Source organism: Podarcis liolepis (genome assembly GCF_965112155.1).
Source record: "Podarcis liolepis genome assembly, chromosome: 3".
Classification (NCBI taxonomy): domain Eukaryota; kingdom Metazoa; phylum Chordata; class Lepidosauria; order Squamata; family Lacertidae; genus Podarcis; species Podarcis liolepis.
In genome coordinates this window covers 11,437,929-11,451,665 of record NC_139557.1, presented here as the reverse complement: position 1 = coordinate 11,451,665, position 13,737 = coordinate 11,437,929, and the positions used below count along the sequence as shown (strand labels likewise).

Here is a 13,737-nt window from a genome sequence, read left to right as displayed (position 1 = left end):
CGGCAAGCTTTGGCTGTGTTCCAGCCCGCTCTCAGCTACCGCCTTATCATCCTGTTCATCAAGGTCAGGAAGAGTCGAAGTATGCAGCTGCCAGCCCTCTCCTGCCTGACTAACATCAAAGCCTCCCTGTTCTTGGCTGCTTTCTGCAGTTGGCTGCAAACCTTTGCTTTGAGCTGGCTCATTGCTGACACCTAGTCTGCTGTTTTGTAGCAAAGCAACAGTGACAGCAACACTGATTCATGTATCTGGATAGCTCAGTTGGTTAGAGCGTGGTGCTGATAATGCTAAGCTTGCAGTTTGATTTTAGCATGGGACAGCTGCATATTCCTGCTTTTGCAGGGGATTGGACCAGATGATCCGCAGAGTCCCTTCCAATTCTATGATACCTTAAAATGAAGAGTGACAGCCAACTGTGTTATTTGAGTCCACTGATTTCAATGGGTCTTCTCTGAGTAAGACAACTGTTGGCTATCACCCTCATAGATTTACTGCGGCATACAGTGGTACCTCAGGTTACAGAAGCTTCAGGTTACATATGCTTCAGGTTACACACTCCACTAACCCAGAAATAGTGCTTCAGGTTAAGAACTTTGCTTCAGGATGAGAACAGAAATCGTGCTCCGGTGGCGTAGTGGCAGCAGGAGGCCCCATTAGCTAAAATGGTGCTTCAGGTTAAGAACAGTTTCAGGTTAAGAACGGACCTCCGGAACGAATTAAGTACTTAACCGGAGGTACCACTGTATAAGCTTTTAAGGTCTGGTTGTTGCAATCTGGGAGCCCCAAAGACCATCAAATAGTTCACCTTTTCAATTTTGTGGCAACAATTTAAGATCAGTGTGTGCATGTATTGCAATATAGTTCATAATGCAAGATGGTCCATAAAAGCTTATGCGGCAATAAATCTGCTAGTATTTAAGATGCCAAAAGACAGCTGTTTTTAACTCACCTTATTTCATTGGCAGTTTTATCCATTGGCACTAGGTGGCAGATTAACACCATTTCCAGATAGCTCTGCAAGAGCAGTCTTTCTATAAGATATATACAGCATAGGGCCTTTAGGAGGGGGGGTGGGAGCTTCTACCAGACTTTGTAGTGGTCCATTCAAGTCAGAAGATGTGGTTATATCCAATTGCCTGCATTAAACCCATTGCTCACACTCACACAATAGCTACTTGTGTGTTTTCAAGACAAAAAACACATTCCACATTCTCATGCTATTTAAATCCTTTGGTACCCGCTGACATCATATCATATCATGGAATTCCATTGTTTTTGCCCAAATGGTTCATTTTATGTTTTTAATCTCTACTTCCCAGTACGCTTGTCTATTCTCTCACTGTCAGCAGTGTGAAGGGAAGTGAAAGAGCTTCACTGCAAATCCCTCACTGAAGCCCAGCATTGAACAAAATATGCAAACCCAGCAATGGCTCTATAGTTACACAGCTTTAAAACTTGCAAGGCCCATGATGTAGTGTGCAACTGGTTGGAGCGGAGCAGAAAGAATGTTGCAACTGTGCAGCTTTCCTGTAACATTTGCACAGTCTGCTTCTTTGATAGGGTGCCATACTTTAAATACATTCAATGCATAAGTAAAGGTAAAGGGACCCCTGACCATTAGGTCCAGTCGTGATCAACTCTGGGGTTGTGGCACCCATCTCACTTTATTCACCAAGGGAGCCGGCGTACAACTTCCGGGTCATGTGGCCAGCATGACTAAGCCGCTTCTGGCGAAGCAGAGCAGCACACAGAAACGCCGTTTACCTTCCCGCTGGAGCGGTACCTATTTATCTACTTGCACTTGACGTGCTTTTGAACTGCTAGGTTGGCAGGAGCAGGGACTGAGCAATAGGAGCTCACCCCGTTGCGGGGATTCGAACCACCAACCTTCTGATTAGCAAGTCCTAGGCTCAGTGGTTTAACCCAATAGTGTTTATTTGATTTTATGCATTTAGGATATCCACCACCATCTTGGTTTGCACTGTGCCCCCCCACGGGGGGGGGGGGATTTAATGAGAACGAGAGTCTTTCTATGCAGACTACAAATTCCATGACTCAGTGTGACTGCAAGTATAAGCACATATCAGATCCAGATTTACTCTAGAAAGAAAGAAGTGGGAATCATAGGGACAGAACTACCTAAAATGTATAGAAACTTATTCATGTATTCGACTACAGTGGCAAGAATGTTACTGGCCCCAAATGGAAAGAAGCAGAAGTCGTCCCAGCAAAGGAAGGATGGATACAAAAACTTACGAAGTATGCAGAAATGGCAGAACTTATCGAAAGAATAAGAAATGAAGGTAACAATTTTTTATTTTTTGTAAAAGAATGGAAATGGTTTATTGAATGTATACAGATAAATTATAAACAGATAAAAACATTGGCAGGATTATTGTGATAACCTGCAGTTTTATAAGAGTATAAATTTAAAGAAGATGAATAAATGAGCAAATTAGTTTAATTTGGATATGCAGAAGATATTGAAAATAAATTTAAGGAGCCGTAGAAAGAGTGGGGAGGAAGTCAAGTTTTAAAATGTCAAAATGATTGTAAAATTAGTGAAATGTATAAACTGGAAAAGTACAAAATAAAAATACAAAAAATACAAAAAAAGAAAGAAGGTGGGTGATGAAAGAACAAATACTAAGGATATTTAGTTTGGGCCAGTGGTTTTTCTGTGGGGGTTCATTTCTTGAAGCTAAGTCACATTCCTCCTCTCACCGCCACTGTTGCTGCACTGAGTTCAGCATAATGTCTGCAGCATAATGTCTTAGCAAGGTCTCTGTGGTGCCCGAACAGAAAACGAATTCAAAGGAAATTGGATAAAGGACTCTTTCCCTCACCAGCACACAATAGTATATTGTCCACTCCTAGGTGACACAAATCTGAACAATAAAGAACATGGCCACTAGATGACAGCAAAACCTCAAGATCCTACAATGCAGGTAAACTTACCTTACATGAGACCCCTTTCTCTGCTTCAAGATATTCCTTTCTTTCAATCCAAAGCTCTAATAGAATTTGGCATATTTAAAGGCGGCATTAGGATACACTGTGATCTCCCTTCATTCATAGGATCGCATTGCATGAATCTCTTGAGCCTGCAACAATGCAGCGTGAGGAGAGGGCAAGAGGGTGATGGAAAAAACCTGTGTGTGTCGGGGTGTGTGTGTCCTTTTTCCATTAAGGAAAAGCGATGGCCACCATTCTGGGTGGCTTTCAGAGGATTAGGTGAATTCGCGGAGCGAATTCTTCCTCCGCTGTAAGAGGCAGTGTGAATCTCAATATGATCCTGGAGACAGCAGGCAAGGAGCAGTTAGGCCTTTGGTCTGATCCAGTTGGCTCTAATATTTTTTACATGCAAAGCTTTAGAAGTTTGGACAGAAAAAGAAAAAACCAAAGCAAATGACAACAAGCAGACAGTCCTGACAACTGGAATTGCGAATATTTGCTGTTAAATTTTCTACATGGTTTCATTAAAATATATAACTGATATCCATCCATCTCTGCGTAAGAAAATGCAATCTGACTTCAAACTGAACTCCAAAGTCCTCGTGGATTTATTTAAAGAACACTGTTTTCAAGCCTCCCAGCTTACTGCTTTGTGAGTAGCTAGGATGATTGGGTGAGAAAGCAGGGGGTGGAGGAAGCAAGCATTGATTTCTGCTTTATCTTAACCAAGAAACAACTTTTTGCTCAGAGACGGCTTGTTAAAAATAACTGTGAAGAATATCGATTTGAAAGGATAAACTGATACACAGCAAATAATCTACAACAAACAGGGCACAAGGAGAAAACCTGCTTTACTCTTGCTGGAGGGGACGGTGCAAAACTGAGGATGACAACAAGGTCTATTTTATGGTCCTGTATACACATGACGTTAGCCTGGGCTTCAGAAGAACATTACTCTTTTTGTGTATCCTCAGCTGAACCATGGTGCTCGAAAGCTGCCGACTTCTGATCAATGGCTATGTGGACTTTGGGGGAAGTCTGCCATGTTGGTTTCGGGCAGTGGCGTAGCGTGGGTTGTCAGCACCCGGGGCAAGGCAAGTAATTTGCGCCCAATAACCTGTGGATTTGCGCCCCCTAACCCGTGGATTTGCGCCCCCTAACCCCCAGATGTTGCACCCGGTGCGGCCGCCCCCCTGCACCCCCCACGCTACGCCACTGGTTTCGGGATGTCTCTGGTGTTCCTGCTGAACTGAATTCTCAAACCCTAATTTGAAAATATGCTTTTGGTTGCGTTGTGAACTGGAAACTCACACTTTTCTCTCCTGTGTTGAAACTTGCCCTCCAAACTTAGGAGTTTTCTTTGTTTTAGTTGGTTCCATTAAGCAGCCATAGAGGTTCCATCGCTCGTCCATTTCTGTGTACAGTCATACCTCGGGTTACAGATGCTTCGGGTTATGCGTTTTCAGGTTACGGATGTGCCGAAACCCGGAAGTACCAGAATGGGTTACTTCTGGGTTTCGGCACTTGCACATGTGCAGAAGCACCAAATCGCAACCAGCGCATGCGCAGACGCGGCACTGTGGGTTGCGAACGTGCCTCCTGCATGGATCACGTTCGAAACCCGAGCGTCCACTGTATTGCAAAGCAACATTCATTTAAGATTGCAATTTTTGCATAACCAATTGACATACGTCTGTGGTGGCTATTCAGGTATTTTCTCAAGAGAGAATCTGCCCTTTTGTTCTGCAACAGAAATGGGCAAGCTCTCTGAAGGACATTTCACACAGTTTCCACTAATATGTATGTGTTGGGGTGCAGAGAAGAGAACTAACCCTGCTGTACATAGGAGAGGGCTATGTGGAGAGAGTCTCTTCCTTTAAATTCCTAGGAGTTTATCTCAGTGAAGACCTTACTTGGAAAATCAATACAACCTAGGTGATTAAGAAAGCCCAACACAGACTCCATCTCAGAATATTGCAAAAGAACGGTGTCAATCAACATTTGATGATTTCCTTCTACCAGTCAACAATAGAAAGTGTCCTTTCATACTGCCTCACGGTGTGGTATGCTGGTTTGACATCAACTAATAGGAAGTGCCTACAGAGGGTGGTGAATACAGCACAAGATATTATGGGCTGTCCCGTGAATCCACTGGATGACATCGTGGAAGAACATTGCCTCAGGAGAGTGAGGAAAATTCTCAGGGATGATTCACACCCTGGCCCGCACTTTCTTGATCTCCTGCCCTCAGGCAGAAGATATAGAAGCATGATTAGTTGCACCAATAGGGTAAAGAACAGCTCCTATCCGTGCGCTATTAGGCTGCTGAATGAAAAGATAACAACAGGGCAACTAACTTTCGAGGTGTGTGTGTGTGTGTCAGTAAATGAGGGGAATTAAGACTAAGAGAGCTGAGTGGAGGGTGCTCATGTAATCTCACTGTATACAAGTTGTACAAGTGACAATAAAATATTTCTATTTCAATATAATCTGCTTACCTTCATTGGAGCAAGTTGGATTGGAGTAATGCATGAAGGATCCACCATAGGCTTCGGCCTGTTTGCTGTGTCCGCTAGCAAACTGTGCCACTGTTGAGGTAGTCCGGTGAACTTCTGTTCTCTGTGATCAAACCCAGTGTGTACCCTGTGTTCAAAATTTGAAGGGCCGGAAATTTCAAGCTTTTTCTTTTTCTTTCCAAACATGGTGGAAAAACCTGTGAGGACAAAGGAGAATATTACCCTGGCGCTGAAATGTTTTAAGTCATTCAAGCATAATTTGCCATGCTGGGTGAAACGGTTGAAAACGAGAAATTGATAAGGCTCCATGCCTATGATAGAATGTGTATGATGTCGTGTAAAAACGCCAAGCCTTTCAGGTGCCGCCAGGCTCTTTGTGGAGAAATCTGAATTATGGACAGCACCAGAATTTAAGGTAGCAATATTAAAATATCTGAAAGACATTTTGCAACAAATTGTTTTCACACCAGGAGAACAGCCAAAAAGAATGGTTTCATTGAGTTCAGAGTATATGGGCAATATTCAGTGTTAGTGATGATCAGATAAGACCCATTGAAATCAATGGTCCAGCCCATGTTTTCATGCTCGTCTTGGGTTTAAGGGCATCTCCAGTTAAAGGATTTTGGATTGCAGGCTTCCTTCTGTGACCTCAGAGCAAGCTACCCCAACCTGGGGGAGATAATGACAGGTTGTCATGTTTAGTGAACCCGAGGAAAGGCAATCCCCCTTATTCTACAACTTGTCCCCATCTGTTAAATTGAGATTGTAACTAGTGGCAGCACCAGGGGAAAAACACACACACACACACAGAGAGAGAGAGAGAGAGAGAGAGAGAGAGAGAGAGAGAAACGGCAAAGTGGGTGGATGTGTTCTGTCCTTCATGTTAAGACTTTGGAACGAAAAAGAAATCAGGATAAGTTAATGACAGCAATGGGGGTAAATGGGAGGCAAGCTCCTTGTTTGCCCCCCTCCCCAGTCAACCCTCTGACACTGCCCATGATTGTAACCACTATGATCAATATCTAAAGAAGATACACTGAATTATATTAAACGGTGGCGGGAAGGTTGCGCTCAGGCTATGGAACTCTCTTCCTTAAGGAAGCGAATTTGATCCCCTTTCTGATGGCCTTCTGTCAATGTATGAAGACCTTTCTCTTAATCCCCTTGCCTTTTTAGCTTCTGAATTCTTATCTTCCATCTTTTGTAACTGCTTTATTATATATATTAAAAAGAAATGTCATCTGCATCAGCCACCAACCATTTCATCTACAGTATATACAGAAGTGGGACGCGGGTGGCACTGTGGGTTAAACCACAGAGCCTAGGACTTGCTGATCAGAAGGTCAGTGGTTCGAATCCCTACAACGGGGTGAGCTCCCGTTGCTCAGTCCCTGCTCCTGCCAACCTAGCAGTTCGAAAGCACCTCAAAGTGCAAGTAAATAAATAGGTACCACTCTGGCGGGAAGGTAAACGGCATTTCCATGTGCTGCTCTGGTTTGCCAGAAGCAGCTTAGTCATGCTGGCCACATGACCTGGAAGTTGTACGCCGGCTCCCTCGGCCAATAAAGCGAGATGAGCGTCGCAACCCCAGAGTCGGCCACGACTGGACCTAATGGTCAGGGGTCCCTTTACCTTTACCTATATACAGAAGTATGGGTTCCTACACACAGTATGCCAAACAGGAAAAAAAGGCCACCAGAGAGACAGAAATTCTAAATTTAAATCATACGAGCACATTCATTTTCAGCCACTCAGAATTCTGTAGACTTTACTGCCATCAGGTTGTTACAGACTCCAAGGAGAAACATCACGCGGAAATATTTATTTAGTTTTGATTGTTTCGGATCCTTCAACCTCAATGGTCTCATTTACTCAGTTAGCCGCCCCTTGGCTAGCTGCTTTTTAAACAGAGTTCTTGGGTATGTTAAGGGACAATTTGAATAATCCTCCAAGCATATCGGAATGAAGCTTGAGTTGACCTGCTGTGTAGCAAAGTGATAATCTGATTGCTTTCCTCCCGTGCTCTCCGATTGTGGGTCTGAGCCCTAATTGCCTGATTGGGGAAAGGGCATTGAATTAATTATAGTCGAAACTGTGAGCTAGGTCACGGTGTGCATTGAAGCAGATCATGTCAGCAAGAAGCACGCAGTGGACAAATCCAATCAACCTGCCAATCCATCCATCCAATCTTAGTATTTTCCTTTGGAATACAAGCATTAAATGACACCTAAGATACAACGCACCCGCTGTTGTATTAAACAAAGCAGTGGAGAATTCCAGTGAACTTTCCTTTAAAACCCCTTTCTTTTTGCTGCACAGAAGAAAGTAATTCAGATGATCTGGAGGGGGTGGGGATGCAACCTACAGGATCTTGGAGCTTTAAGCAAAAGCTGCTTGAAAAACATCCCAAGAAATTCCATATAAATATGGTGTCATAAACCCTGCAGATTTGGTTTAAAAAACCCAACAACTATGAATGGCACATGGTACAATCCCAAGCATGTTTACTTAGGTGTAAATCCCTCTAAATTCAATCAGACTTACACTCTGGTGAGTATGCTTAGGATTGCAGCCTAAAAATGGGTTCCTGCAAAATTCCTGCCTTACAATGCAGTTCCATGCATTGCATCGAATTGGCCTCCACAGTCACTTATGGACTCATTGTTAAAACCTTGTTTACGGAAGACAATCTTACTCAGCTACGAGTGATCACCAAAGAAGAAGAAGAAGAATACCTTGGGATTAAGCACTACAAAACTCCATGGGATGATTATGAGGAAACATGCAAAGGATTATTCTGCTATACCTTGCAAAGTCTTCATTAGATGCTGTCTGATTATTTGTTATTACACCTTGCTAATTTCCCCTTATATTTCCTAATTAATATCTCTTCTGGGTAAAACTTTGGTAAAATACAGAAAACAATAAAGCAATCCTAGTTAGCATTTAGTCTTAATTCACTTCAGAGGCTAGCAGACCCACCTGAGCACAGGCATGAATAAAATAATAATAATAATAATAATAATAATAATAATAATAATAATAATAATAATAATAATAATAATAATATATCCCACCCATATGGCTGAGTTTCACCAGCCACTCTGGGAGGCTCCCAACAGAATATTAAAACACGATAAAACATCAAACGTTAAAAACTTCCCTAAACAGGGTTGCCTTCAGATGTCTTCTAAAAGTCAGATAGTTGTTTATTTATTTGACATCTGATGGGAGGGCATTCCACAGGGCGGGTGCCACTACTGAAAAGGCCCTCTGCCTGGTTCCCTGTAACCTCGCAGGGAGGGAACAGCCAGAAGGCCCTCGGAGCTGGACCTCAGTGTCCGGGCTGAACGATGAATGGTTTTCTACTAGCCATTACTATAGACTTCACCCTTGAGCACTGTAGTTCACTGAGCGATTGGCTCATGAAGTGTATTGGCATGGAGCTCTGCCCACCCTGATTTGTTCCACATCATTCAGTAGGCCAAAGCTGACTCAGGTGTATGCAAAAGCAGCTTAAGCAACTCAGCAGTGTGATCAGTCATTTTCTATCTAGGAGATAAACTGTTCTGAAGGTTGTATCCAACCAACAGTGTCGCTCAGCTGAAAGTGACTGAAAGTCAGTGGAATGGAGAGGGAAGCAATTTTGGGGGATTCACCCTCCACCTACAGTCCCTGCCCCCCAGTCTGCCCTGAAGGGTCCCACAAGCCTTCCAAGTTCTGTTGATGGAATTCATACCATCAGCTGACTGACACCATACAACCCTGAAAAAGTAGAGCCAGGTAAAAACCAATGGTACCAGTTCTGTTAATGCATTGCAATTTGTCTTTGGCTCACAGCAATAATAAGGGGGAAAGAACCCCAATCTAAACTGAATTCTACCTTCCAGCACTCTATAAACCTGTCACTGCTTAATTAACTGTAATAGGTGATATTATTTCTGTACAATATTGTAAATTGCACTGTATTTCACAAGTAATACGTTGCACACCCATAACTTAATACTATTACATCCGAAACAGACTGATTTACTTGCCAGTTTAAATAAGTCTGTAGTATTTTACAGCAAGGTCGTGCATGCTGGGATAACAGCAGGAAGAAATCTTTAAAAGTGAAAGGGGATAGTACATAGCTGCAGGGTTATATGTCAATGTGTTCGCACAGGTAAAACATGACTTAAATATAGACCTTTCAGTTTCAAGGCTTAAACATTTTTCAGTATGTTCCTTACTTCTGAAAACACACCCACACTAACCACTTTGTTCACTGTTTGACTTGAGATTCTGATATAAGGGGAAATTTCCTATGTATGCCACATGGTGTTGGTAGAGTAGGGGAGCGGGTGGCGCTGTGGTCTAAACCACTGAGTCTCTTGGGCTTGCCAATCAGAAGGTCAGTGGTTTGAATCCGCATGACGGGATGAGCTCCTGTTGCTCTGTCCCAGCTCCTGCCAACCTAGCATTTCGAAAGCACACCAGTACAAGTAGATAAATAGGTACCGCTGTGGCAGGAAGGTAAACAGCATTTCCATACGCTCTGGTTTCCATCATGGTTTCCCATTGTGCCAGAAGCGGTTTAGTCATGCTGGCCACATGACCCAGAAAGCTATCTGTGGACAAACGGCGGATCCCTCGGCCTGAAAGCGAGATGAGCAGTGCAACCCCATAGTCGCCTTTGACTGGACTTAACTGTCCAGGGGTCCTTTACATTTTACCTTTTTTAGGGGTGGGAGAATCTGTCAATTTTGGGTTATCATTTCCCCCATCTTAAGTTCAGCTCTCCATATTACCACATCAGTTTGTGATGATGATGATTTTAAAAGTCCTCAGGAAAACTAATCTGCATTTTAGCGAACATCTCTCCTAATACACATTTTGTATGTACTGCAGCCTAATATACACCTTATTGCTAAGCAGTTTCCCGAGATAAAATGCATTTTTGCATGTAGTGTTCACTAGTGTGCATGCATTTTAATGCACATTTTACCCCAGTAGGTGCTTTCAACTTGGCTGGAGAACTGCGTCACAAAATTCAGAAAACTGCATATTTCCACAAATTGCTAGCTAGGGGTGGTGGAAGTTGTAGTCCAAAAACAGCTACAGGCCCAAGTTTGGAAAAACCTGCCTTAGCACAAAGACAAATGCCTCCTTTGGTTTAGATGCATACAGCACCTCAAATATGTGATGGTTTTGGTGAGGACCAGAAAGGACAATCCATCTCCTTCCATGTTCATGTGCATACATGAAGACCCTCTGCAAATGGCTGCAGTGCATCCTGTTTTGAGTTCGGTCGATGTTCCCAGCTATGCTCCAAATGTCTTCTGAGTTGGCCATTCCCGCCCCGCAGCCACCACCACTATTGAAATCTATGCACTAATACAGCAAGAAGAAAACATTGAAATGGTTCCAAGCCATCTGGGCTTTGCCATTGTCAATGCTTCTTCCAAAGCACACAATACCTTGTTTATTGTCGAAAATGCCTTCACTGGTCACACCACAGCACAGCAGGGTTTCTTGGGATGGTTGGCCCATGAGAAACATCTAATAGAGATGCACAATGAAATAAATAAAACTAAATAAAATAAAAAAAAACACACACACCATCAAAGACAATGTGGGCTTGTACAGAAATAGTAAACGCTGGCAAAGGGTAACTAGAGAAACACTGTTGTCATTTGAGGAACAATGTTCCACCGCCTCCCGCACAATGAAAGCCACTTTTGTATTTGCTACTTTCATGCATCAGCTGACATTACAGAGCCTCTAAAACAGCACTCGCTGGGAAAAAGTGAGCCCTGTATTAGCTTCCTGGCTGACAGCCAGTGAAGGGTCAGGTGCTGCTCACAACAGTACTCTGGTTTCCAATTCCCCACATGCTGTGAGCCTCCTGGCTCTCTTATTCTCCCAGTAGTCATTTGTCCCACTACGTGACACAAATCAACACCAATGAAGCAACTGAGTAGCCAAGGCAGGAGGGAAAGCATGCCAATGGTATCCAGTAAACATGGAACCACCACTCCAGGGGAATCACACCAGCAGTTGTGGAGGAAGGGCGGTGGGGGCGTGGCATGCCACACGTGGGGGTGTGGCATGTCGCACGTGGGGGTGTGGCATGTCGCACGTGCGAGAGTCCCAAGTGGTAGGCGCTCGCCCATGTGAGCTATCGTCCCAACTGGGTAGGTGCCTGCCAGTGCGAGCGTCATCTCAATGTGGCGGCGCCTGCCAACTCGAGCATCCCGAGGGGGAGGCGGCCGCCCACGATGATGTCACTCCTTCCCCAGGATGGTACCTGTGCCCCCTTCCTCTGCCCCTGCACACCAGTATAAAGTAGGCCTTGTTCTCACTCATGTGTCCAACCCATATCTGCGCTTGGACCACTTCAGACTGTAGGCGGGGACTTGGGTCATCTCCAGACTTCCAATGTTTTTCTGGAGGGCTTCAAGTTGTGAACGATACCTCTTGGGACTTGCAGGTAGAGGGCCTTCTCGGTAGTGGCACCTACCCTGTGGAATGCCCTCCCATCAGATGTCAAGGAAATAAACAACTATCAGTCTTTTAGAAGACATTTGAAGGTAGCCCTGTATCAGGAAGTTTTTAATGTTTGATATTCTATTGTGTTTTTAATTTTCTGTTGGGAGTTGCCCAGAGTGGCTGGGGAAACCCAGCCAGATGGGTGGGGCATAAGTAATATATTATTATTATTATTATTATTATTATTATTATTATTATTAGGCAGAGGGAAGGGAGGTCAACAGTAGGCTGAGGCGGAGCCAATGGCAGGCAGACCCAACCAATTCTAGCTCTCCCCCCATTCTCCTCCTCACTGAGTTCAATCATGGTAGCTCTGAGACTAATCATAGAATCATAGAATCATAGAGTTGGAAGAGACCACAAGGGCCATCGAGTCCAACCCCCTGCCAAGCAGGAAACACCATCAGAGCACTCCTGACGTATGGTTGTCAAGCCTCTGCTTAAAGACCTCCAAAGAAGGAGACTCCACCACACTCCTTGGCAGCAAATTCCACTGTCGAACAGCTCTTACTGTCAGGAAGTTCCTCCTAATGTTTAGGTGGAATCTTCTTTCTTGTAATTTGGATCCATTGCTCCGTGTCCGCTTCTCTGGAGCAGCAGAAAACAACCTTTCTCCCTCCTCTATGTGACATCCTTTTATATATTTGAACATGGCTATCATATCACCCCTTAACCTCCTCTTCTCCAGGCTAAACATGCCCAGCTCCCTTAGCCGTTCCTTATAAGGCATCGTTTCCAGGCCTTTGACCATTTTGGTTGCCCTCCTCTGGACTAAGGAGGAGGACACTGACATTCAGTGCCACCTTCTGGGCCAGATGGAATATGAAAGCAAGCAGCTGGGTGGGGCATTGGATTTGCCCTAATGGACTAGCCTATACGACTATAGAAGTTGTTTAGCACAAATAAAGTGGATTACAATCAGGGTTATCTTTCGCAGATGTGGCGCTGGAGTGCAAATATCAGCCCAGCACCCCCAAATTACCATGGATAGTGTGCGGGGAGGGGGGGAGTGAATCTGTGCACTGCCAGCCATCGGAGGCGCAACTCTCCTCCATGCCACTGTGGGAGAGCAATCCCCGCAGAGACTTGGGAAGGAAGCTGCATGCATGCCAGCCATATAGAAGGCGGGGCGCAGCTTCCATCCTAAGCCTCTGCAAGGATCGCTTTCCTCCTGCGGAGGCTTGGGAGGCTAGCTGCACACCCACCAGCCATATGGTTGGTGGGGTGCAGCTGGCGGGTGTGCAGGGAAAGGGGAGGCCGCCGGCAAAGCCGCACAGCTACCCCACTTGCTGGGGCTCCCCTGAGAGGCCTGCGCTCTGGCGCGATGCACCACTAAGCCCTATGGGAAAGACGGCTCTGATTACAATGCTCTGCTGCTGCCACACAAGGATGAATTCAAGATGAATGCTAGTTGCAAATCAGAATGAATGCTCAGGAATGACCAGAACCCTCTGTGTAAGCTTTGCAATAAAATAATAATAATAATAATAATAATAATAATAATAATAATAATAATAATACTCCGCCCATCTGGCTGGGTTTCCCCAGCCACTCTGGGCAGCTTCCAGCAAAATATTTAAATACAATAATTCATCAAATATTAAAAGCTTCCCGAAGCAGGACTGCCTTCAGATGTCTTCTAAAAGTCAGATAGTTGTTTATTTTTTTGACATCTGGTGGGAGGGCATTCCATAGGGCGGGTGCCTCTACCAAGAAGGCCCTCTGTCTGGTTCCCTGT

At 44.4% G+C, this 13,737-nt stretch overlaps 1 protein-coding gene across 6 annotated transcripts in view; it reads right to left on the bottom strand.

Annotated features, from left to right (window-relative positions):
- PAK5 (p21 (RAC1) activated kinase 5) overlaps positions 1-13,737 on the bottom strand; it is a 134,521-nt gene that overhangs the window by 57,420 nt on the left and 63,364 nt on the right. For 3 of the 6 annotated variants that reach the window (XR_014524231.1, XM_083495919.1, XM_083495920.1), the window contains 2 exons: positions 10,928-11,009; positions 5,451-5,665 (listed from right to left, as the gene is read on the bottom strand). Coding sequence is in view for 4 of the 6 variants with exons in the window: in XM_083495919.1 (XP_083352045.1) it covers positions 5,451-5,665; positions 10,928-11,009 (297 nt within the window). In the remaining 2 variants the exon portion in view is untranslated. The remainder of the gene's footprint in view (positions 1-5,450; positions 5,666-10,927; positions 11,010-13,737) is intronic. The other 3 variants (XR_014524232.1, XM_083495921.1, XM_083495922.1) reach the window with 1 other exon arrangement.